The following is a 25,523-nucleotide window of genomic DNA, read 5'->3' as shown; positions in this document are numbered from 1 at the left end:
TAATGGACGTCTAGCATTTCAATAATTTAGACCACTTTTGCTCCAAACATCATAGTGGAGTGAAACCATCATTGGAAAACAATTCAGATGTTCCCAGATCACTGACTCACACTAAAGCAAAAACAGAAAGAAAAAAAACAGGTCAACTGGACTCTAAACTTATCTCTTGTTTATCTTTTCTTTTGACCATTCCTCCTAACTTGCATTTCACTATCAGTAAGATAGTGGTTAGAGAAAACTTCCTGGACTCACATTCATCCTATCCTGCTTCCTGATTCAATGGGATCTGCTCAGACTTTTCCCATCCAAACACAGCTTCCAGTGAGTCCAAAACCTTTTGCACTTGGTGACATTTACACGATGCAGTCTTTTGAATTTGGGAAGTGTTCAGTCAAATCCCTAAGAATGGACGAAGGTCTGTACTGCACTTCACTTTGAAATAAACAGTAAGTGGGAAAGCACCAGCCATCACAGCTGGGCCAGGCAATGCGAGTTATGAAAGCCTTCAAGCAGTGAAGTTTTCCTCTTTTTTGATGACTTAAATAATGAGTGAAGCACACATTGTTATTTTTTGACAGCGTTCTTAATTGTTAAGTACTTATAATGATAAAAAACGTTCTGTTAATGTGTCTGAAGGGGCTTAAATAACGGTAAAAAGTAAAGGGGAAAAGGACAAAGGTCTGTGTGCTTTGAGCACCTAATATAAATGTTCAAAGGGAGTGTGATGGCAAGGCGAGTGTGTGTCAGAAGGAATTAGCAGATGTTTGTTTGAACAAGGAAAAGCCTTCTGCCCCTTTTATGCCGAGATGAGGCTAAGCAGCAGTGAACATCAAACAATGCAGCAGCTGTGTGACTGCTCAAGACTGGATGACTACTCCAGCCTATTACCCTGCAATTTCCACTCCCCAACTCATGTAATAACACAAACACTTGTTAGCACACGCATCTCCATCCATATTCATGATGAATTCACACTGCGGCTGGGCTCCACGAGTCTCACAAGAATACATAACAGGTCCCTTAAAGTAAGCAAGGGCTAATCGAGTCAACTGGATGGGTGCCGTTTAAAGGACGCACTACGGTGAAATTCTGCTCCAATCTGACGCACCCACTTGTAACCAAATAGATCCAAGCACGTCTTTGTTTTCCTTGTCTGAGCTGGTATCTGGCTCATAACCATATGGCTGGATGGCTCCAGTATTGCTCGCCATTTTTGTTGCACCAGCAATGTGAGGTTGAGGGTGAGATGGGCATGTAACAACTTTTTTCATAACCCAAACCGCATGGAAACTGGACATACGGTTAAATGCCATAAAGCATTCGACCCATCGTTTCCCTGTTTCTCTTTATTTATTTCTTATAGTATCTTCTGCCATTTTTGCCGCTTAATTCCTTCTACAATTTTTAACCTATTTTAACCATTCAACTATTAAAATGTTCACCCCTTTCTGCTTTCCAGCTATGACTTTTGGTCCTTCAAATCCTTGAACTTTTCAAGATATTTCAGGATTTGCAGGATTTTTCCCTCCATTGAAAAACATGGGGAATCCTTGGTGCAGAAGCTCGCTGGTTCGATACCCGGCGCTGGCATTTTTCACAAAAATATCTTTTTTGTTATTGTGCTGTTTACACTTTATTTAGTCAACTTTAATCATTTCTTTCTTTCTTTATTTATTTTTTTGCCAATTATTACCCTTGAGGTTTCATTTTCATTCAGCAATATAGCATTCGACCCTGCACTTTCTTCTGGAAATGTTGCTCCTTCTAATTTTCATTTGTGCTTTATACCTTGCTTCATACACCTAAGCATCAATTGTCTAACCAAGAATAAGCGCTTTATTCCTTTCCAGAGGTCAGAAAGGTCCATGGGGTTCAATAATCTGAGCCTAATCATATTTAAAATAATTCAATAGAGATGTTCAAACAAACCCATGCAACTATAATAATCAGAGAACAAAACACTTTTAGACATAAACTTCCAATATGCTGCTTGTTCATTTTTAGTGTTAATATTTTTCTTCTCTTGGATGGAAAAAAAAGCAGATTTAATTGCACTGCTTTCAGATGCTGCCATACAATTCCATCTAGATGTCAGGTTCTAGTGGGTTATCTGCAGATCTGAATCTGAGTGAGTACTACCAGTGCTTCTGAAGTTTAAACGTTTGGTCCTCTTTCTCCTCGGGAGAGAAATCAGATCGTTTCTCCAATATCTTAACTGTCGTCTGTTGTTCCTCTTTGTCCTTACAGTAAATGAGGGGCTTAACACATAAAAGCTGATTTAAATAGATTTGAAGCTAGATCTGATCAGCAGTGCTTTAGATCAAAGTAACTTTGGAATTAACTGGAAGTGCTGAGTTGATGATTGTAGTTCTAGTCCTACCCCTTAACTCCTCCTTTCAAGGGCAGGTGGGGGTGCTAAGGGAAGGAAAGTAGTAGTCATTTGATTTGGATTCAGCTACTGTAAATGGTTGGACAATAATTATTTGAGAAGCTTTACAAATTAATACTAGACCTGGCATCATTGCGACTTCAGCATGTGCGATTACCCTATCGCATAAGACGGCAAAAACTGTGATAAAGGGTTACCTTGAAACCCAATGCTTCCCTGACGGAGGCACAAGACACTGGGCAGTTTTTTCAAGACAGCCCCACTCACTATCTCCTCTGCTATGCATCTGTCACAAACTGTAGAGACTGAGCTCTGTAGCTACTTACTGTCCACACTAAGACGGTGAGGAAGACCCCTTGGCACGGTGAAAACTCCACCAATTCACATTCCGGCATGTAAACAAGCTCTGTATGAAGTATCTCTGCATACCTGCTAGTAGTTCACCTTCAGAGACACTTTTCAATAAAACAGGTGACATATCAGTGCACGTGTCAAATGTTGGTTTTCCTTACCGTGAAATAGTAAAACATTCTCTAACGATGGATGCATGGACAGAAAAACCCTTCAAATTTCTCAAGAACACACTGCCTATATTGTTCTTAATTGCTGTCCATATTACTTTTAGCCAGTACTAGCTAAAAGGTAGATACTTGCTCTTTGGTGTGTTTGTCAGGTTTTATGATGTGCTTTTTCCCAACCCCCATTAAGATAACATGCAGTATAATTGTTGAAGTTATGTTGACTTTTATTTAAACTGTTGCAGTGAAATGACCACTGCCAAGAAAGTGAATTTTTATTGCCTTATAGGGTTATACAACTTTAAGCACCAGAGAAGTTGGGAATATTGTACAAAATGTTCATATTTCAGTTCAAAAGTGCCCCTTTAAAAGTGAAATTTTCTTTGATTGACAGGTAAATTAATCTGTAGAGCGAGTCCATAGTCTAAAGTGGTTGTCCAAAAAGCGGCTTTTATTAATTTTGGGAAAGGCAAGCATATATTAGGTTTCCCTATCAACAACCAGAAAATCATTTTAAATGGGTTTTATAAAAGCCAAGAAGTTTTTCCACTTTAACAACTTTTTTGTTAGGAGTTTCCTGAACCAACAAATCTCTTTGACAGTCAGGATTGTCCTGTTAATATCAAAATATTTAATAAGACTTACCGCAACCCCTTTTAAATGTTTTTAGGACCACTTTGAATAATTTGCTTTTTTTAAGTTGGATCCAAGTCTTTTGACTCCGACAGAAACGTCCTTTATGACTTTATTTTAAAAACGAGATCTGCTGCAGCTCCAGGACAGAACCAGAGTTTGTGAAATTTATTTGTTACTTAAAACAAAGACGTATGGCAAAAAAGAATCTGTAATCATACTAGAGTTGGTTCATAACATTGACAGAGTGGCGACATTGAAAATCAACACAAATGTGTTTGGCAGTATACACACCACCTCTGAACTCAATAGATAGCCCTCTTTATTTTTTGCTGTGCACGTTGATTATATTCTATTGATACCCACGTTTCCCACGCGTCCATGTACGTTAGACGAGAGTAGCTGTAGCATTCCTGGCAGAAATCCGTGTCCACTAAAGTAGATGAGATTTGCGAGGAAATGGCGAGCTCGACACACTGATAACATCTCTTTCCATTTGGAGCCCTGCCTGGTCTGCAGCTTTGAGCCAGTCTGAGAGAGCGCAATCGCACAGAAATGTCAGGAAGAAAAAAAAAATGGAATTATAAAATAAACAAGAGGTGATGCCGAGGCCAGTGGGAAAGGGAGGGCAACATTTTTAAGTTTCGGTGAAAATGGAGACAAAACACTCCACTGACTTTTACTTCCAATCAATACGAAGGGAGTAAGATATACAACCCTTTTTCGCCCAAACATTTTAACCCCATCTTGGAACGTCTTACATCTTTTTCAATGTAAGACTTTATTCTTCCATTTTCTAAAAGATGGCCCTTTTATTTCCCCCTTTTTTCCCCCCATTCTACACTTATTTAATCACCACATCCTTCCCTGCTGTACTTTGAAGCCTCTCTCCTGGGATGTGGGCTCAGGCATCGACCGTATTGACAAAGACATATACCTGCATGACCAACACCGGTTGAGGGCGCCAATGTGGGGTCCAGAAATCGAATCTAGAAGCTCAGGATTGATGAAGCGAGCAGCATTTAGATGTGGATGAGAGCGGGAAAAATCAGGGGTGGGCTCCCCGTGTCACTCAGCGTAACACACAGAATGTGAGATGACATGTCTCCCGATTGGGCTGTATCATTAAGTAAAGTAGAGGAGTGCACCATGGCCACATCAATTCTCTTGAGAAAAAGAAAAACCCGAAGACACACAAATCAGACACGCACACACTCACACTGCTGATCTCAGCACGAGCATGATTCAGCCACTGACAGAATGATGTTTAACTGTGGAAAATCTCCACAGCGCTGAAAACCCTTCGGCCACTCCCGCCTTTGCCGACCAACAAAAACTTGCACAAAAGGCTGCAAGTTGACAAAAACATTTCCATGCAGGATTATGATGTTTTGATACCATAAACAGAAGCAATTTCTAGCTTCGTCTGAGACAAGGAGGCTTTACTTCTTTCAAGATGGAAAAAAAACTAAAAATACAAGCCAAAATGACATTAGAAAAAACCTTTTTTGTTCTTTTCTCGAAAAGTAAGCATGACTCACTGCTAAGTGGAATTTTTTTCAGTGCTTAATTCTAAAAAAAAGGGCTGTTTTTACCAGTAATTGAAACACTTCCGTTTTTGATAAAGCATTTTCTTCTTCCCATCTCTCTTTGTCTCATCATTTTTTGCTGGAAAATTGTTTTTTATTGACTTGGATGATAGTTGGTGACTACATTAACCTTAAGGGCCACATCAGACACTATTCGCTATGAACTTAATTCAAGTGGCTCTGCGGTCATAATCCCCAGGAGGTGAAACCAACTAAATTGGAGGGCTTGAAGTTTATTGGCACTTTCACCAAATGCCGTCCATCCTTGCTCTAGTTTTCTTTTTCTCAAGGCTTTCTCTCATTTGAAACATCTACCCCACATATATCTCAAGATGAATTTCTTTAAGACCCACTCCTATCATCTTCCCAGTGGTCTTTTGATTATGATTATGCAGTTCTTAGACAAAAATAAAAAACCTGTGTCGTTTTCTAGGACATAGGTTCTGTAGAGCGGGAGTAATACATAAAAAAATTCACCTCCAAGTTGCGGGCGGGACTGCTGGTGCGGAGTAAGCCTGCTTGTTTTGAATAAAGAAATCCTCTGAAATGCAATTTTGATCGTAATTTCCTGACATATGTCCTCCATCATTACAAAAATGCTACAAGAATATGCAAAAAACACCAAAAACAAGATATTTATTAGAGTGGGATCTAAAGGCCCGTACACACCGGGACGAATATTCGCCAGGCGTTATTCGCCAGCGTTTTTCGCCACGTCTTTTGTGTTCACACCCAGGCGATTTTCGCTGACGATGAGCCGAGCGAACATGCAATTTCCTTCCCTGACATTAGATGGCGCTTAATGTAAACAGAAATACTCCTGTACACAAGGTGGCGCTGCGCAACTTTACGATTCTTAAAGTCGCTTTTCACTCAGAAGAAGAGAGCAAGTATTTACGCGCTTGTCAGAATCATACAAAGAAAACATGAATATTTCAAGCACCAGTAGCTCCAACTGGTACCTGGTAAGGGGATATTTAAGAATGTCCGTCATTATTTCTTCGCGGCAGTGTAGACGCTACTTGGCGTCTATCTTCTTCGCTGGTATGTGTGCTCAGCAAGGCAGTTTTGTGTTTGAGCGCCCCCAAGTTGTGTTTTACTGTAACTTCAGAAGCTCCAGACACGTGTGCAAAAGCGCCATTCTCATTGGTCGAATAGATTTCGACGCGACGCGTCGAAAAAAAAAACGAACCCGAGGCGTTTTTTTTTTTTTTTGACGCTTTGGCGCTTGCCGTTTTTTCGCCTCGGTGTGCACACTCTCATTGGTGCCCTTTGTTTAGTCACGATGCGTTAACCGTCGGCGAAAATCGCCGGCGAAATTCGTCCCGGTGTGAACAGGCCTTTAAAGTTCCTTTTTTCTCCAATTGTCACATCTTAGAATGCCTTTTCAGGTTTCAAAATAAAGGTCTTCATCACAAGCAACAGAGCTAAAGTTTGTAACGTCTGTACTTAAAGGTCTGTTTACTGATGCCTTTATAGTAACCCAACACCATTTTCCTGTACGTTTAGAGACCCACTCCAATGAAAATCATGATCTAGGCGTTTTCAACATGTTTTTTGTAGTATTTTTCTCATATTGGAGGATACTTGTAAAAAAAATTAAGGTAAAAAATTGCATTTCTGTTGGAAAAAGCATGCAGCTAGGCCTGCACTATAAATCACAAATGTATTGTTATCGTGATATCAAGATGTGCAATACACATATTACAAAAGACGACGAAAATTGCAATAAATGGTTACCTTAAATGTGCTGAAACAATCTTATGGCAGCTTGAAGTAGTTAACGAATCAAATAAATCCATTTATGCATTTGACCAATCAGATGGAGCCATTTTATGCTAAATGCTCGCCTCATATGTAGATTAGGGTTACTCTTATTTAAATTAAACTGTTGCAGTGAAATAAAAATGATGTCATTGGTAGTTTTGCTATTTATTCATGTATCGCAAATTACATTGTCATTGCAATATTGATTAATAATATCTCTTTTTTTTCTCATATCGTGCAGCAGCGATGTAGGCCCTACAAACCACAAGCTTCCTGCTTCACTCCATTCTAATGCATCCACTTGCAGACAAAATCATCCATGCATGCCTTTGTCCTTCTCATCCAAGCAGGCGTCTGGATAGCTCCAATATTGGTCGCCATTTTTGTTGTTACACCTGTAATGTTAAATTGGGGTGTGCGGAGCTTAAAGCTAGTGTTGTAAACAAAGGGATGACGGGAAATTAAGGCAGGCTCACGCAGTTCTAATGATCTACTACTAAAACTATGTCCTAGAAAATGGCAGTATTTTAATTTTGCCTAAGAACAGCATACTGGTAATCATAAATAAAAGACCACTGGGAACGCTTTTACAATAGATCAAAATCTGATTAGAGTGGAACTTAAATGCATCCCTTTTGTATGGGTTGCTTTGGACAAAAGTGTCTTATCAATTACTAATTTTGATCCTCACTCTGAGTAACTGAAGGTCAAATGTGGAGGATCTATGTATCCGCCAGTATGATGACTCCTGCAGTGCAGCGAGGCCGCTCTGAGCATCCCACAGCAGATCCAGGGCTCGCTGTTCTACTAGCAGTTGGACATGCTTACATACAGGCTGGTGCGTAGGATAAGGACAGCCATGGTGGCCATGTCAGGCTGTTGTACTTGTCTTCTGCAATCTGATGTGTAGGAGGAAGTCAAACACAGACACAAGCAAGCGCACAGAAACAAGCACTCAGCGGAAAACAAACAGAGCTTTTTGGGATTCCAGCTTAAGACAATGGATTTGTGCACAGAGGAACTGTGAGCAGCGTATGGTTCAAAAGGCTCCAAAGCAAACAGGTCAGATACTCTGAGAAAATAATATCATAATCAAAAATATAAGAAAATTCATTAGTAAATATTAAAGGTCAAACACTTACACCCAAATTCTAACTAAATAAGGGTTTTGCAACATCCGCTGTGATGGTTTAATGCAAGCACAAAAAAAGCTGCACAAGAGACCAAAACAACAGTACTTCCACTTAAAAAGAAATTATAATTTACATTAACATTTGAAAAAAAAAAACCTAAACTAATTTAAATAACAAAAAATAACAAAACTGTTGTAAAGATTATAAAAAATTAAATAGCACTCTAGCAGAAACAGGATTGTTGTTGAACATCTTACAGCACACACTCAACTGTGACTGAAGCTTTAGTTTCACATTAGATACTAAGCTGCACAAGAAAATTTACTTTAACCAAATTCTGGAAGAAGCAATTATTTATTCCTAAAATGTATGGCTAGCTACTTTAAACATTTTTTAATGGAGTGATTGCATAACACTGCATTAACATGGACAGATCCGCTTAGAGATGTAATAACAAACAAAATTCTGAACAGTCAAACTATCTTAAATAAAACACTTTTTATCTAACATTTGTTAAAAGACATTTGTTAAAAGAGGAGCTGTGGTTTTATATGATATATATAACGTTGGAAATGTGCAAGAAATAGCTGAGACCTGTAAAAGGTTGGACGGCCCCCCATGAGGTCAGAAATGGCAACGGACACAGATGTTTGCAGATGACACTGTGGTTAGAGCACGGAGCAGATGGAGGAAATCTAGAGGAGGAGGTTTGCCCTGAAAGGGCGGCTAAAGAGTTGGTCAAATCCCAAAATCTAACACTAAATGAGAGGAATCAAAGGAAGGTAACACGCTTACAGAGGGTGGATGTAAAGAAGAAGGAATTTACGATTGGTAAAACTAGAAATGTTGTTGGTTTAGAGACAATGGCTCTGAGTAAAGAGACAGAAGGCAGAGTTGGAGGTAGCAGAGATGAAGATGTTGAGGTTCTCTTTGGGCGTGACGAAGTTGGACAAGAATAAGTACATCAGAAGAAGTGTCATGTATTTTAAAAATACAGACAGGTAAATCAGATTGAGATGATTTGAACATGTTAACAGCAAAAATTGTGAAAAATACAGAGATTTGAATTAGCAGGCCAAAAACCCAGAGAGTGACCAAAGAAAGAAGTATGAAAGATGACCTTAGCTTGGAGTGCATTAAGCTTTACTCACATGCACCCATCTGGGTAAAAATAGTAGAACATACCCTGTTCTATTATTTTCTATGCATATAGAAGGTACCATTACCATTTGTAGGGTTAGTCTATCGTGAAGTATTTGTATAGATTATGTTTTTGACATATGGGTAATGGTGTCGTGTGGCCCTTTACGCTGCACTGTAGTCGTCAGTAAGCTGCATGCACAGGGTGGGCGGGTAATACATAAGTGGCCGCAGGACACCTGTGGGATGTCCACACGAACTACACGGTTTCTAATTTTCTCATTTCTAACAGTCAGGCTGCATGCAAGGAGCGAGTTAATCATGAGAACAGCAGTAGCAGGCACCTTGCAGAGTGTGCAGGGAGACTTAAAAAAAATTGGATGTCTGCGTCTCGCCTATTTCCCCCTTACTTTCAACCTGTAGAAAAAATGTACATGAACACTTTCGCTCTACGGGTTCACCAAGCAGTCTATGACCTTGATATTTCCTGCAGGACACCTGCATGCCTCATGCAGGTTTGGCCATTTTTCGCCCTTAAACAGCCCATATCCACTCATAAGGCCCTAATAGATAGAGTTAAATGGATGCAGAGGATTTACTGCAGCGACCCCTGAAGGGAGAAACTACAATTGAGATCAGAACTAGTGTCCTTACTGTCTAATCAAGGTGATGGACATCACCTTCATCACAAAAACAGATATCAACAAAGATTTTTCTTCCCCTCAAGATGCCACGTGTTAAGAAAGGCGTCGCTGGATAAAACGGATGATGTGCCAAAGCCTTAACTGACTGACCATTAAAGGTAGAGGCTGCTCCACCTTCCACCATTACCCAACCAGCAGCAGATGCGCAGGCATTTCAGGTGGGTCTCGCCTGCTTACCCCCCTCAATTTCCTTCCTAGTACCTTCTGCAAATGGCTGTCTTTAAACATCACCTTTGAAGCACATATCCTCAAAGGGAATGTCAGCAAAAAGGTTTTAATCCTGCACAGTGAGAGGAAATTAAAGAGAGTGGCACCACTGATGAATGTAGGTAAACCCACAACAGCAAGGAGAAGGTAAAGGAGAAAATGGGAGGCAGGAAGGAGCAAAGACCAGCCACCGTTTAATGAAAAGGGTCTGTAGTGATGAGCAGCTGCCTGGAGATCATACAAGCACTAGTGTCACAGTGGAGGGACAAAGCTAAATAAATGGGAGGGACCCCACTGTGCACCTCTGACCTTTGAAACTGGGTTAACAGGTTAGAGACACAGGGAGAAACTCAGATTGCGCCCCTCAACACCTCTGCTCAAGCACCGTCTAGCTCTCACTCGCACACACTGATCTATAAATACAACGTGCTTTGAGCAGCCCTGCAACCTGCAGCCGAGCCCTGCTCCACATTCAGAGCTGACAGCGGACACCGAAAAGCATCCAAGTCACAGAAGAAGACTCATTCAAGACAGGTCAACAGATATTCAGCAGGAATGTTGACCGTTTCTCTGGATCACAGTTAACTGTAACGTGACTGCACTAAAGTATCAAAACTAAAGTGACTCACTGTCAGACCGGGAAGTGGATTTATATATGTACACTCAGTATGCTAAAGGACAGTTAATTGAAGTCACAGCTGTGCAACTTCACAATGACTTATATTTCATGTAAAATCTGAAATATTTTAGTTCAGATCAACTGAATAATGTGAAGCAAGGAGTTTGAACTATGCAGCTTGTTTTATAAAAGCTGCAAACTATATTTTATAAGACAGACACTCAGTCCCTTGTGTTTTCTCTGCTTCTGGGTCAGAGCCTGTTCCTGGATATGTGGAGCGTGCGCTCACGCAGGTTTGAGCCCACTTGACGTTATGCATGCAGGAGAGGGCATATCAGCACAGAAACTGCAATAGTCTTTTTTTGTTTTTTTTTACAAATATTTATATTTTGAGTAATTACAAAATGTAAGCTTCATATATACTTTTTAAATTGAGAAATCAAAAGCAGCTAAAAACGTATGGACAAAGCTACAGAAACATCCCCTCATTGTCCTCAGACATATCTAAAGACATTTAAAAAAATATGTTAAAACTTTATTTTGAAAAGCAGCTCTAGTCAATTTTGTACCTTTAGGGTGTCAACCTGCAGGCCTTGAGGGCCAGTGTCCTACATGTTTTCCAACCAACATGCCGTTGAAGCTCCTTATTGACTAAAAACACCTGATCCAGGTAATCAGCAGTACATGACGCAGAATTTCTGGAAAACCAGCATGAGGTCGGCCCTCAAGACTTTGAGTCAGACACTCTTGTAGGTCCTTACAGACGTTAAAATTCTTTGAAGACCAGGTGGGAAGAGATTCCATGTTAGCCCAAACCAGCAGTCACTGAAGCACCATAAAAATGTTATAATACAACAATGCATAATATTCTTCTGCTGTTATGCAGCCTTTTGTTTTATTTGTTTTAATGTTGTTGCCTGTTCTGGTGTATAAGCAACACTTTGGATTGTTTCAATCTTTGGTAAACTTCAAAATTGCTCAGTGGTGTAGTGGTTAGCACTCTCGCCACACAGAAAGAAGGCCCTGGTTCGAATCCTGGCTGAGAAAAACGTGAATCACAGTTAAATAGATCACTCTAGGTGTGAATGTGTGTGTAACTGATTGTGTGGTGCTCCGACAAAATGACGATCTGTCCAGGGTGTACCCTACCTTTGCCCAACAGTGCCCAGGACAGGCTCCAGCAACCCCGTGACTCCAAAAGGGATGAAACGGGTTGAGAAGATGAATGGACCAAAAGCACACAACCATTTTCTCCTGAAAGTCTTTGTCCTTTAAGCTTTACTCACAATTAACCAATCAGTAAATCGGATCTTCAGTTTTCAAACTGGAACTCAAAAGCACGTTATTCAAAGGTTTAAACGCCAGAATACTTTAAATTCCCAACAGCATCAGTGGGCAGAGTTAGCATGACAACAAAAAGCTCAACTGAAACAGTTTAACCCACTTGAATTTATTATTCGAAAATGTTTCCTAGTCCAACTCAGATGACTTTTCAACTTATGTCACATTAATTTATTGACAGGGACACAAATAACTGCCACTCGAGTTGCCTGGCCTCAAAAGGAAGGTCAGCTGTGTGAGGGATTAAAGTCTGAAGTTATGCAGAGAATGAAATCCCAAACTATGACAGCTGTGGCTCCGGCGCCGCCTTTTGCAGAGTCCAAACGAGTCTGAAAATGGAGTGAAACAAGGAAGAACTTCCAAACAGTCACTCATCCTGCCAACAAACTGGGGATGTTTGAGGCAGCCTGAGGGAAAAAATGGAATCAATGGAAAGGCAATACGTGTCTGTAAGAAACGATGAGCTTAGTTTTTCCCAAAGAAGATGGGATCGTGTGAAACTAGACTGACGTTAACAGTTACTTAGAGCCGTTTCTACATGTCATTTCCTCTCTTGCAGTGGAAATTGACATGAGGGATTATAAAGTTTGTCCTACGCAAAAGCAGCCTCCTTGTATTTCTCGAATCAAGACCAAGAGGAGAGACGTGACTAATGGAAGAGTCCATTAAAGTGCAGATCAAGAATACAAAGACTAAATGAAAAACAGCATACAGAAAAAACCTTTGGGTGCACACAGGAATGGAAAATGTCAAAGGATGGAAGCAGACATAGGCAAACAACCGGCAGAAACCGAATAAATCTGTCTGACCCTAAAAACCAATGAATGCCAATGAGAAATAGAATTTTAATTTTCAAAGCTCGAACACTTTCATCGTATTATGTCTATATAAACTTGTCTTATCCATAAAACCTCCTGATTTCTACTCCACTAAACTGTTTGAATTGTACTTTTATTAAATAAGCCCTTCTTTCCACCTCTGCTGTTCATTGTGGGTTGGTCACAGATGAAATGAGTGCAGTGCGAGCGAGCCAGAAGAAAAGTCTCAGCAGCTGTGGGTCTGCTGAGTGCAATTTTGTGGTAACAACTCTTTTTGTTCCGCCTGAATTAAAAAAAAAGGAACCCTGCAGAATAATACATTTTTTGTAAATTAACAAAACCGTTGCACGAATAAAGCAAATGATGCAGCTGTTCCTTTTTGTGCCCTGAATGACTGAATCAAACTGTTCCTATCCGTCAAGGAACTCGTTTACAAACGAATATCACATTATCCAATTTTTCCTTTTAATTATTTGAGTTTTCAAGTGATCACGTCAACAAGATAATCCAATGTTTTTTTTATCCAATATTGGCAGGAAATGGAGGAAGTCGCACATTGGAAATGTGGGATCCAGGGTAGTGTTGTGTTTCCAAGGAAACCATTGTTTCCTCCTTGCGCAGCAAAAATAGAGCACAACAGCAATGTGCTGTCCATTATCCAGACATATTAGTTCTCAAATTAGCAAAGCTGATGTTATAGCTGTAGCTGAGTGTTTACAAAGAACATTTTTTAAAGTACTGGATTTAGGATGTTTGAAACTTGAGTCATAATATACGTTTTCCTAAATAAATCTGCTAAAAGGACAAAGAATTGCAAACCAGGATTTTCTGAACATCGCATTTCCAAAGGCAGTTTGCAATTGTCTGATTACTCTTAGATATCCAGTTTTTCTGGATATGTAAACAGGCTCACTGTTTCATTACAAGCCAATGACGCAATGTACACTTCAGGCATGTGATGGCTGTTTAAGAACGCGCTCAACGGGCTTTCTTAAACACAAACTGTGTTCACAATGGACTGTTACCCACTACTAGTGCGTGGACTTACAGTTGGAAGAGGCTTGGTGTTGAATCTCCTGAATCTTGCACCAGACTTTTTCCTTTTATTGCTCTATGACAATTTCTGAAGACTACTGGCCAGGCAAAAACCCTAATCATTAATTTAACCTTCATGATCACTTTTCAATTGGCTGGTACTTTCTTATTTTGAAAAAAGGTGCCACCTATACATCCAAGTCCCTACTTGGTTAAAGCTCAACTGGTTTAACTTTTAGGTAGAGCCCAAAACGATCCTAAAAACGTACTTCGTAAAACTTGAACGCGAGAATTTTAAACGCAGAAGCCTAAAACGCACATATACGCGTGTTTACATAAGTTTTGTTCAAATTCCTTCACTAATTGCTAACTTAGCGTACTAAATAGTGTGTTCACCATTTTGCAGGGGTGCTCGAATCTACAATTCCAAAATCGAGTGCCCTAGAAATTTCCCAGAAGTCTCTGCTAAAAACCAGTGTGCATATGCACACTAGATTGGCAAATATGGACCACAATGGATTGCATTTGAACAATGTTTATGAAAATATCCATTTAAATTATTTTTTTATTATCCATCAAAGTTTTCTTCATCAGATTAAGGTGTATTCATCAAAGTCTTTGTTAAATACTCGTATATATTAGGTTTTTACTTTGTGAAATCTGTGATTTGATGCTTGCAGTTTAAAAAAAAAAAAAGTATTGAGCGTGGTGTCCAGGACACAAGATAGTCGTGCACTATATAGTTTTTTAGTAGTATTTCCTAGTATGTGAAGCCATAGACTTTTCATTGGAATCTTGAACACGATTTTCAAGCCGGGTGTAAACGTAGCATCAGGGATGACTCTCCATCACCATTACCTATTTCTCAAATTACTTTCACTTAAAGTAAAAATTGCAGAATTTTCTAGATTTTTATTCTTCTCCCAAAGCTGGTGGAAGAATCTTCTGACTTGTGCACAACACACAAAACCTGAAAAACAGCCACAGCAACACAGACCTTTACCCAGAGCCAGTCATAACAAAGTCGAGATAAAGGGAGTGGGGTTGACAAAATGTCTTGATCAGAGCAGTTTTTCTCACATCTGGTGTGGGGAGTAGGTGTGGGAATCACAAGATTTCTCACAATGTCACCCCATAAATTCATAGTTTAGGGATTGTGAGAAAATCCCTACCTTCCAAGACAAATCTTTCCTCGATATTATCAAAAGCAAAAGTCCTTTTAAGCTAAACACTGAAGTATTTTGCATTTAAAAGCTTCATTATCTCACTTTGTCTACTATGTCTTATTTAGCTTCACTTCATGTTTAATTTACTTGATTTGTGTTCAGAGCAGTGAAGCCATTTACTGACATATGGTACAATAATTAGAGGACTATTTATGGCCTCAAATATCAAAATTGGGACCCGTGTGTTGATGTTCAAACCACGAGGGAAGACATTATTATGTCTGAAGCGACGACATAGATAAGGATTCTTTTAGGTCAGAAATGACAAACATTTCCTGGCATCTTTTCATAAAGATTGCACATTTGTTGAATTTAAAGCTACATTAAAACAGAGAGTCGTAGTCTTTACCTGCTTTAGATGATGGTCAGCGGTGTCTAATTTATTGTTTAACCTTCTGAATTCTCTGAACACAATGGTGAGTTTGCCAGTCACATTTAGTTTCCATAGAGAAATTTAGAGAGAACGTTTGCAAAATGTTCTTTTTTGGTTTAAAACAAACATAAGTCCTTGGAGCTTTGCCTGTTCTTTTTTAGACATATTTCACATTGTTTTGACCTTGGCAGAATCCAAATTGCCTCCCTACCCCTACAGCTTTTCCCCACTCGTAAATGTATCCCTCCAAGCAGAGAGATATGGGGGGGGGGGGTCGTGTCTTCACATTCTGACACTCTGAAGTTTCTACCATTTGATGTCGTCAATTTTAACCAGTCATCTACATCACCAAAATACATAACTTTTGTAACTAAAAAGGGTCGTATAAAAACAAAAAATAATTTAAGTGTCACATTGATTAATAAAATACATTTAAATGTAAACTTCTGTGGTTCGGAACCCACCCACGAGAAGAAATACGTTACTCCTTTACCCACAAGCGGATCACCCTACCAGCGGAGGGATAGCAAGGCCTAAGTTGCTACGGCTCCTTTTTAAAATCCTTTCGGATGCCACCACAGCTTCTTATGCCCCAACAAGTGACCAATAGGGAGGAGCCAGAGGGGTACAGAAGCTATTTGGATTCAGTCCTCATCTTTGCTTTGTTTGTGAATTTATACATTTTTGCTTTGCTTCTAAATGTTTGATCTTTTTTTTATAAAATGCAACTGTTTGATCTCAATTCGTGTGCATTTTGTAGTGAAAAATGACCAAATTTACCCCTTTGAATTGAGGTTTTTTTTTTTTTGGGACAGTTTCAGGTTCTTTGTGGAATTATTGCGTAACTTAATGAAAGATTCATGTCAAGAAAAAAGAAGCTGGGGTTGTACTAAAAAGACTGATATCAAGCAGAAAAAAGGAGCTCACAAAGGCCCTGGACTACTAAGGGTTAATGTCTTGATTATTCATTTAGCAGTAATGGCGTATGGAGACTCACCGGTGAGGTTGGTGCGTGCACTGTAGAACCCAAGGAACCTCCCATCAGTGTTGGGGGTGTAACACTCAAACACACCCTGGTCCTTGGCCTGCACTTTGGTGATGTGGAGCATTGCCGAGTCACGACTCAGCCTCTCCACGTAGATCTCTTTGCTGTTCACCCTGGCGGCGTACACAGCGTAGGCATAGTTGGACTGAGCCGTGCTAACAATGCGGATCTCCCGGTCCGGCGCCGATGGGAGGTATATGGACCACTCAAAATCTTGCTCCAGACCTTCTTTATAGCCTGTGACGTTGCACCAGATGGTCACATGGGAGCCCTCTGTCCTTACCAGCGGTCCACTCTGCACCGTCACCACTCTCTGAGCCTCAGCAACACCGGCTGCACACAAGGGAAGGTGGAAAAAGAAGAGAAAAGGGGGAGAAAGAGGGAAGGAAAGATGAAAGATGGAGACGGGAAAAAGGAGAACACAGGTTACAAAACTGTAGTTTAAATATTTATCAGTGGCAGAGTTTATGCACCCTGTACTCGCACACAGCTTTTAACCACACAACATCCCGGCAACTCTTTAAGAGTCATCATTTGTTCCTGCTCACTGCCATTACAAGCACTTACACTTCAGCCCTTCACCTTATGGACAACAATGTGCTTGTACAACACAGAGGTGAAAGGAAGCCATCTGGGAGTCAGGTGAGAGCTCAGCTGGGGCTGGAAAAGAGCTGCTTCCAGGGGTTATAGTGTCTTCAGGCCCTTTGAAGCGGACAACAAACACTGTTCTGTGTGACGCAATTCGAGGCTGATATTTACTTTGGTCATGAGCCCATCACTAAAGCCTGGTTTGGTACAAAAACAAAATAATAATGGAAAGATAATGTCATACATAATGCCGATATTTACGATAAAAGTGCAGAAGTAATAACCTGAAACAGGAATCTGTGCCTCTAAGCCATTTTACAGCATAGAGAAAAGTTGGAAATGTCAAGATTGTTGTGGTTTGAAAAGGTGAAGCTCAGGGATGGATTTGCACAAAATCTTTAGCCAGAAGGAGTCAAACAAAACCTGCTGCTCCCAATTTTTTTTATGGCCATTTTACTTTTTTTGTTGTTGTTCATTTGGCTTCATGTCGGCTGACAAGGTTTGTGTGGCTGGGATGTCAGCATTGTCCTTGAGTAAAGGGGAAGCAGCAAATCCAAATAGTTAGGAGGCTGTGACACAGCAGAGCCAATGGTTTCAAATGAATTATTTCTTCCTGGCATATTTAATTATGAATACATTAAAACATTAAAACAGTTCCTGGGTAGAAGCACTAGCTGTATAAGAGAACTACACCGAGAGAGCGTAATAATGTCACCTCTCAAAAACGGCTTCCAACTTCCAGCTCCAAATGAAGTCAATTTAGTGACCGTTTCTTCGCGATACGGACAGCGCCATGTTGGAGCCATAAACCGTCAGTGATTGGTCTGAATAGACGTTTTTAAAATAACCACTTTTGCCAATCAGGAGTGAGCTTCTTGGAAGGCCACACCTCTACCACTTAAAGCGGGCCTGAGAGAATCTGTCAATCAAATGTTTTGAATACTTTTTTTTGAATACTACATATTTGTATTGATGGCTCTGATTGGCCAGTTTATAACTTGAAAAACTTTCACTACAGAAAAAATATGGAGAAAAAAACCACAATTTTATTATAATATTTAACAATTTTATTCAATTTTATTTATATAGCCCAATATTACAGCAATAGTCCTCTCAATTTCTCTATAGAAGTTTATGGGATTTTGGCTTCCTGGAGCCAGTGAGTACTTCCTTTTTGGAATACCAGGGGGGAAGGGGCGGTCACTCTCATAGACAGTCAATGGGTAGAACACAAAGATACAAACTTGTAAAAGAAAAACGAGTGTAAGTTTTTATTTGAATTCTATTAATTTGATTGGTTTAAAGGAAAGCACCAAGATTCCAGAGAAAATCTGTGGTTTAATTAAAAATACAAATATTGTGGGTCATCCACTAAACTGCAAAGATTTCCGTTTATGTCTTCAAACGGTCTTTCCATCTCAGAGAAACTTTATTAAAACATTTTATTCATTTATTCTTATATTCCAGATTTTTTCTAAACTTTCTTGATATTTGCCAAAAAGAATGAAGAAAAAAGATCTTAAGCAGTTATAAATTTGATTATTAGTTTTTTTTTTTATCTCGCGCAATATTTATATTTTAGCTCCTTTTGCTGAAGTCTTCCATTTTCTGATTACAGACACTAATGAGGCCTGTAATTTGAATACTGCTGGTTCTAGCAGACCTGTCCAGAGCAGGTCTAGACCGTCTGGTTAACCTCAGACTTCCACTAAATTGTTTTAATTATGGAATTGTGGTATTATCCATGATATTTTTTTAGCAACACTCCTAAAAAGAAATGAATTCTCCACATTTGACAATAGCAAGATCAAGAGGAAGTTTGATCTGGGGGTTAGCAGCATTTCTGAGATTAGAGGCCTTGCTCAAGAGCAGATTGGCCAATTTGAATGGTAGAGCAAAACCCATTATTACTGTGATCGGCTTGCTTCTCCTGCCTGTTGATTCCTGTTTGCAAGTAACCAAAACTTTAAGACTTGTGTGTTTAGGACAAAGAAAGCAGTTGCAATAATGAGATTTTGCAGAGTTTTTGCTCTAATTGATGCTTCTTTTGATGAATTTAAAAAGGTCTGGTGGTTTACTGATCAGGACATTTTCATCTGCATTGTTTAGAAGTTGTATGACTGTACAGATTCATGATCAGTAAACAGACAAAAGTTTTAATTATAACATCACAGAAACCAACAAATAGAAAACCATGAAAGATGCAAATATTTGAATAAACCTTTAAATATTGTTAATCTCTGAGAAGAATGGAGTGGGTTCTGACATAAAGCACAGAGGACTGTGTCTGTTCAGTGCATTGAGACAACATGACTGATCATCAAAATCCCCCATGATTTTTATATTATTTAACTTATTTGTAAACTACTGTATATTCAGACTCGCAGCATATCTGAAGCTTGCCTAAACCTCCCTCACGCCAGCTAACGCGCCACGCAGGGAACAACTGCAAACATCCGTCTCACAGGAGCCGCAGACAACAGAGCACTTACACATACCCCAAATCCAAGACAAAGTGACAAGGCCGCTGTTTCCTGTTTTCATGAGCAACTGGGGATTGCAGCTGTGTCTGTGCGCGTGCACGTGCGTCTGGGAGAAACGAAGCCTGTTAAGAGGCTGTGTTTGCAAGCACAATGCTCGCCATTAATAATTCACCACAAAAGCTTATTAACTGCAACATCCTCTCCCATTTTGTTGAAACTTTCTGTCACACTTTTTTTTAAACCTTACACTCCAACTCACATTTCTCCACCTGCTTTGTTTTATTCATTCCATTCATTTACACCCATGTACGGAAAGAACTTTACTTAGATACTGAAAAGCGTATTCATCTCACCCCCAAAGACTATAAAGAAGAGGAAGCTACACATTCATGTCCTATGCATTCATCTCGGCGGGTCACATATGGGACAGAGGGAAATATGTGGCCCCTGGGTGATGCAAATGTGACACATTTATTTTGAAAAGTGAGGGATAAAAAGAGATACGTGATGGAAATAAGACAAAACTAATATAAATAAATCAAATTAATGTTTTTTTGTCTTTATGTTAGCAGAAATTATTCTTATTTCTTCAGTTTAAATGATTTTGAATATAAAATGTAATTTCAGAGGGATTGTACTTAAGTTTCTACAGAGAAACTTCAAAAACAAAAAGTGCACTCCTACGCAAACATTAAATAAAATAAAGCTTTTTCTTTTTATTGTTTTTTGAATTTTTACGGAGAAGTTATCACAAACAAGGCTGGAGATAGGTGTGTACAAAAGGGGGGGGGGGGGGGCAATAAATACCATGACTGATCCAAAATTATCAAAAAGAAAAAAAAAAAGGTTATCACGTTTACAAACACAGTAAACATATTTACTATGCATTTTAGGGGCTCAAAGGGATATGACACCCCAAGCTCTTATCACACCCTGACTTGCCACCCCCTGATATTCTAGCTGCACCCTATAGTGGGAGTGGCTGAGTCCAAGCCTGAATACAAAACTTTTTAAGTATTTTGATATATGAAAACTGAATGTAAAACGTTTTTGATTTGAGGCTTTGAGCCGTTTTAAACCAAATCAGCAAGGAAAAAACTAGAAATCACACATTAATAAAAAAATCTTTATTTCCAAAATCTTTTCGTATAAAGTTTTCTATGCTATAAACTCATCACAAAATAGACTTTTAGCTTTAAAAGAAGCACTAAAGCACCTTTAAGGACTTTGTATTCAGTTAAACATTTTGTTTTCTCTGACTTCAACGCTTTAAGTTCAATGTCAGAAACTCTCACATAAGAATCCTCCATGTTTATTACAACATTGCATTTTCACATAATGCTTGAGTTATTTTAGAGTTTGTGACCCTTCATTATATCTAAGATTTGCCTCCCTGAAAACAAAAAATAAAAGACAGGAAGAAAGGGGTACATTCTACTGCGATAGATAGGTCACCCATTTCATGTCCAACCTGCAGTTCTGGGCTTTCAGGGACACATTTATATGTATCATGAACAATCAAAAAAAAAGACGTGGTTCCTAGAAAAGATGATTTCTTTTTGAATCTTTCCTTTGAACGTATCTCATACTCCGTCATGCTGATATTTCAAAGTGAAAACTGATTAGAGTAATCACTCCTTTTGGCATCACTTTTCCTGCGGAGACCCAGCAGGACTCGTTAAAGCATGAATCATGCACTCCTGAATGCAGCAACTTAACATTTTCTAAGGTTGTCATGGATGAAAATAAAACTGTGAATCCCTAAAACTGTCAGCTGATACTCGTACAAAATATAAAGGTCGCATCAAAGCCCTAGAATGCACATTTTAGAGGTCAATTTGCAGGAATATGGTTGAAATTTGACATTTCAGCAGTTTGCTGCCGTTTGCTCACATGCATATTGCAATTTATTTTTTTTACAAACTGCTAAGCCTTTTCAGCTGCTTCCTTTGATGCTTCATATGGAAATGGAGCGGAATAAATAAACCACTTAAGAAAACAAAACATATAAACTCATATTTCCTCACGAGTCCCCCAGGGTCTTGTGGCAGAGAGAAATATTAAACTGCGGCTCCGTGGGAGTAGATTAATACACTGTGCAGATGCACGTTAGCTAAACCGATTAGCAATTCAGTGCGTTTTCTTTTTTTTTGTACTTTGAAACATTCTAAATGATATATATGTAATTTATTCAGATGTTATGTAATCTGTGTCCTTATTGGTCGGTATGTTTGATCGCTTTTTGCTTTTTTTCTTCCAGACGGAGCAAAGGAATCTAAAGATTTGACTCAGAAATGTCGTCAATACCTGGCAGAGTGTGTAATGGCTTGAAGGAGACGGAACCACTGGTACCAAGTCAGACCATGGATGCCTGTTTTCCTTCTCCGGCACGTCAGTGGGATAATCTGGCAGTCTACTCACTTCCAACTCCGATCAGCTCAGAACTGTACCGCTGCATCTCTGCTTCTCATGTTTCAAAAAAAAAAGTATATTACTCATACTGTGTTGGTGCACTAAGAGCTTTCCTCTGCTCGCCTGTTTCCTGTCATCCCCCCTGAAACAAGCCTCCTTGCGTCTAACTGCTCGCACTCCCTCTCTCCATGTTTCAGCCATCGCCAATCCTTCTCCAGTCTCTTTTCTCTCCACACGCTCCTGTCTTTTCTGTTTGCCTCGCGGTTCTCTGCATCCTTTCAGGTCGGATTTAAGCAGCTATGTGAAACTTCAAAGTGCTCATCGATTTGCAGGCTGTTTAGAAAGGACGACAATGACATACCAAACACTGCAGACCTTAAACTGATCACTGTATTCCGCTGCCTTTCCCTCAATAATCTGCCACCCCCAGGCCTCCCCCCACTGCTTCACCTCTGGCTGCGCAGCCTTGATCTAAAAGTGCAGGTGTTTGCTCAACAACGGCTCAGATTTTCCATTATTAAAGCTCATCTCCTTCTGTGCAGACCGCTGATGTCCTGCTTCCCCACCTTCAGTACCCCCCCCCCCTCCATGTCTCATCACTGATTAGCCGTCAGCAGAAACCCACACAGCATCTCAGGATGCAGCAAAGCGTTGTCGCGTGATGGTGACTGACCACACAAAGAAATCGTCCTTTTTGTTCGCCGCCTGTACACACAAATGAGAGTGAAATCATTTCCATCGCAACACATACACAGACACACACACGCACAAAGCTGCAAACAGGATTAAACCAACTGGAAGGTGGGGGTTAAGCACTAATCCAATCATTCATGGCCAGTGTCTTATTCTCAGCGGAAACGGCAGCGAGGCCACTCGCATTTATGCCTGCGCCTCACACCCCTCCTCCATGACCAGTGATAATTATACACCTGAAAAGGTGTATAATAAAACCGCTGCAGGGTGCGAGCAATAAGGAGGAAACTCTCAGCAGTGTTGGCATCTTCTAAAGTGAAGATTTGAGCAATCCATCACCACCACCACTGGTGGTGTCTGTGAACTTGTACATAGACTCTTTTGATCTGCTGCTTTTCATGGGGGGGATTCTGATTTAAATGCAGTTTTAAAAGTAGAAATTTAAACCTTTTTAATCAAACATCCTCTTTTGTTTTAACATTTTAGCTTCGTCATAGGTCGAGCACCAAGAATGAATCATTGGCATCTGATATTTTGATCCATTGAACGCAGAAATTAAAACATGTACCACCTTCATAGACTGATATTTCACAACATCCATCAGCTAATACTGAAATACTTAATAAAAATCAGTTCTATTTTTTTTTCCAAACGGTGTGATTACCCTCATCTATATTCAGAGAGTTGTTAATTACATCATAATTAGATCTCGTCTTCCAGCACAGCTAATATCAACAGCAGATTTTTTTGTTACAACAAGGTAATAATGGAACCTGCTTCATTTGTGCTCATTTAGCTTTGAAGAGTAAACAAATGCCACTGAAAGCAGCGTTCAGCGCAGGGTCGGCCAGTTAAACACCGAGCCCCGTGATTTAACAGCTACCACGCCGACTGCTACAAATATATCGCTAAAGTCCCTCAATAAAAGGGCTTTTCTTTTGTGTGGGTGTGAATTTTATGTCCCTTTTTAGGAACATTTTAATATAATATCTGATAGTATGAAATATAGAGGAAAAGCTCATTTTCTAAGCTATTGGTTTGAGGCTAAGAGGAAATGGAAGTTGGGTTGGTTTTGTGGTGGTTTAGGTTTGGAAACAATAATAAAAAAAAGATGTTGCCATTTTTCTGCATTCTTTTGGTGTTTTTATTACATGTTAAGTTTGAATTTATTCAGTTAAATTTAGATAAATTTGTTTAGTTTGTGCTGTAGATACATAAAAGCTATTATGTTTTCTATATTTTCTTATATTTTCTTTATTTAATTTGTATTTAATCAGATTACCCCAAAACGTTCAATTAAAAATTGATATATAGAAAGAAAATGACCACATTTGATGATCACTTGGTGCTTTCCTAACTTATCAACAAATAAAAAGCTGCATTACCTGCCCTTTATTGCCTCTGTGTCATCTGTTTCTTCTTTCTCTTTCGGCTTTTCCCATCAGGGGTCGCCACAGCGAATCATCCTTTTCCACCTCACCCTATCATGAACATCTTCTACCCTAACGTTAGCCAACTTCATGTCCTCTGTTAAGACATCCATGTATCTCCTCTTTGGCCGTCCTCTTGCCCTCCTGCCAGGCAGCTCCATCTCCAACATCCTTCTACCAATATATCCACTATCCCTCCTCTGAACATGTCCAAACCATCTCAGTCTGGCTTCTCTGACTTTGTCGCTAACACAGGCAACGTGAGCCGTCCCTCTGATGTACTCGTTCCTTATCCTGTCTAACCTGGTCACTCCTAAGGAGAACCTCAACATCTTCATCTCCGCTACCTCCATCTCAGCCTCTTGTCTCTGTCTCACTGCTACCGTCTCTAACCCATAGAGCAGAGCTGGTCTCACCACTGTCTTGTACACCTTTCCTTTGAGTCTTGCTGGCACTCTTCTGTCACACAACACTCCTGACACTTTCCTCCAACCGCTCCAACCTGCCTGCACTCGCCTCTTCACCTCTTTTCCACACTCCCCATCACACTGAACTGTTGACCCCAAGTACTTAAACTCCTGCACCTTCTTCACATCAGCCCCCTGTAACCTAACGCTTCTACCTTGATCCCTCTCGTTCAGACACATGTATTCTGTCTTACTACGACTGACCTTCATGCCTCTTCTTTCCAGAGCAAACCTCCACCTCTCTAGCTGTTCCTCCACCTGCTCTCTACTCTCACTGCAAATTACAATGTCATCCGCAAACATCATTGCCCAGGGAGATTCCTGTCTTACCTCGTCTGTCAGCCTGTCCATCAGCATAGCAAACAAAAAAGGACTCAAAGCTGATCCTTGGTGTAGTCCCACCTCCACCTTGAACTCCTCTGTCTGACCTACAGCACATCTCACCACCGTCATACTTCTCTCATACATGTCCTGAACTACTCTGACATACTTCTCTGCCACTCCAGACAATCTCATACAGTACCACAGCTCCTCCCTCGGCACCCTGTCATACGCCTTCTCTAAATCTACGAACACACAATGCAGCTCCTTCTGACCTTCTCTGTACTTTTCCATCAACATTCTCAAAGCAAAAATGGCATCAGTGGTGCTCTTACGGGGCATGAAACCATACTGCTGCTCACAAATCTCCACATTCTTCCTAAGCCTGGCTTCCACTACTCTTTCCCACAGCTTCACTGTGTGGCTCATCAACTTTATTCCTCTATAGTTGCTGCAGTTCTGCGTGTCACCCTTGTTCTTAAAGATCGGGACCAGAACGCTTCTCCTCCATTCCTCAGGCATCTTCTCACTCTCTAAAATCCTATTGAACAACCTTGTTAGAAATTCCACTGCTGTCTCTCCTAGGCACTTC

The 25,523-nt window shown here is 40.0% G+C and overlaps 1 protein-coding gene across 1 annotated transcript in view; it reads right to left on the bottom strand.

Moving 5' to 3' along the window:
• Positions 1-25,523, bottom strand: part of igsf3 (immunoglobulin superfamily, member 3) — a 114,852-nt gene that overhangs the window by 68,403 nt on the left and 20,926 nt on the right. The window contains exon 2 of the mRNA XM_023950580.2: positions 16,490-16,870. Within this exon, the coding sequence (XP_023806348.1) occupies positions 16,490-16,870 (381 nt within the window). The remainder of the gene's footprint in view (positions 1-16,489; positions 16,871-25,523) is intronic.

Source organism: Oryzias latipes, chromosome 21 (assembly GCF_053564925.1).
Source record: "Oryzias latipes strain Hd-rR chromosome 21, Olatipes_Hd-rR_3.1".
NCBI classification, from domain to species: Eukaryota; Metazoa; Chordata; class Actinopteri; order Beloniformes; family Adrianichthyidae; genus Oryzias; species Oryzias latipes.
Note: the sequence above shows the minus strand (reverse complement) of the source record. Positions and strands in the feature narration are given on the sequence as shown.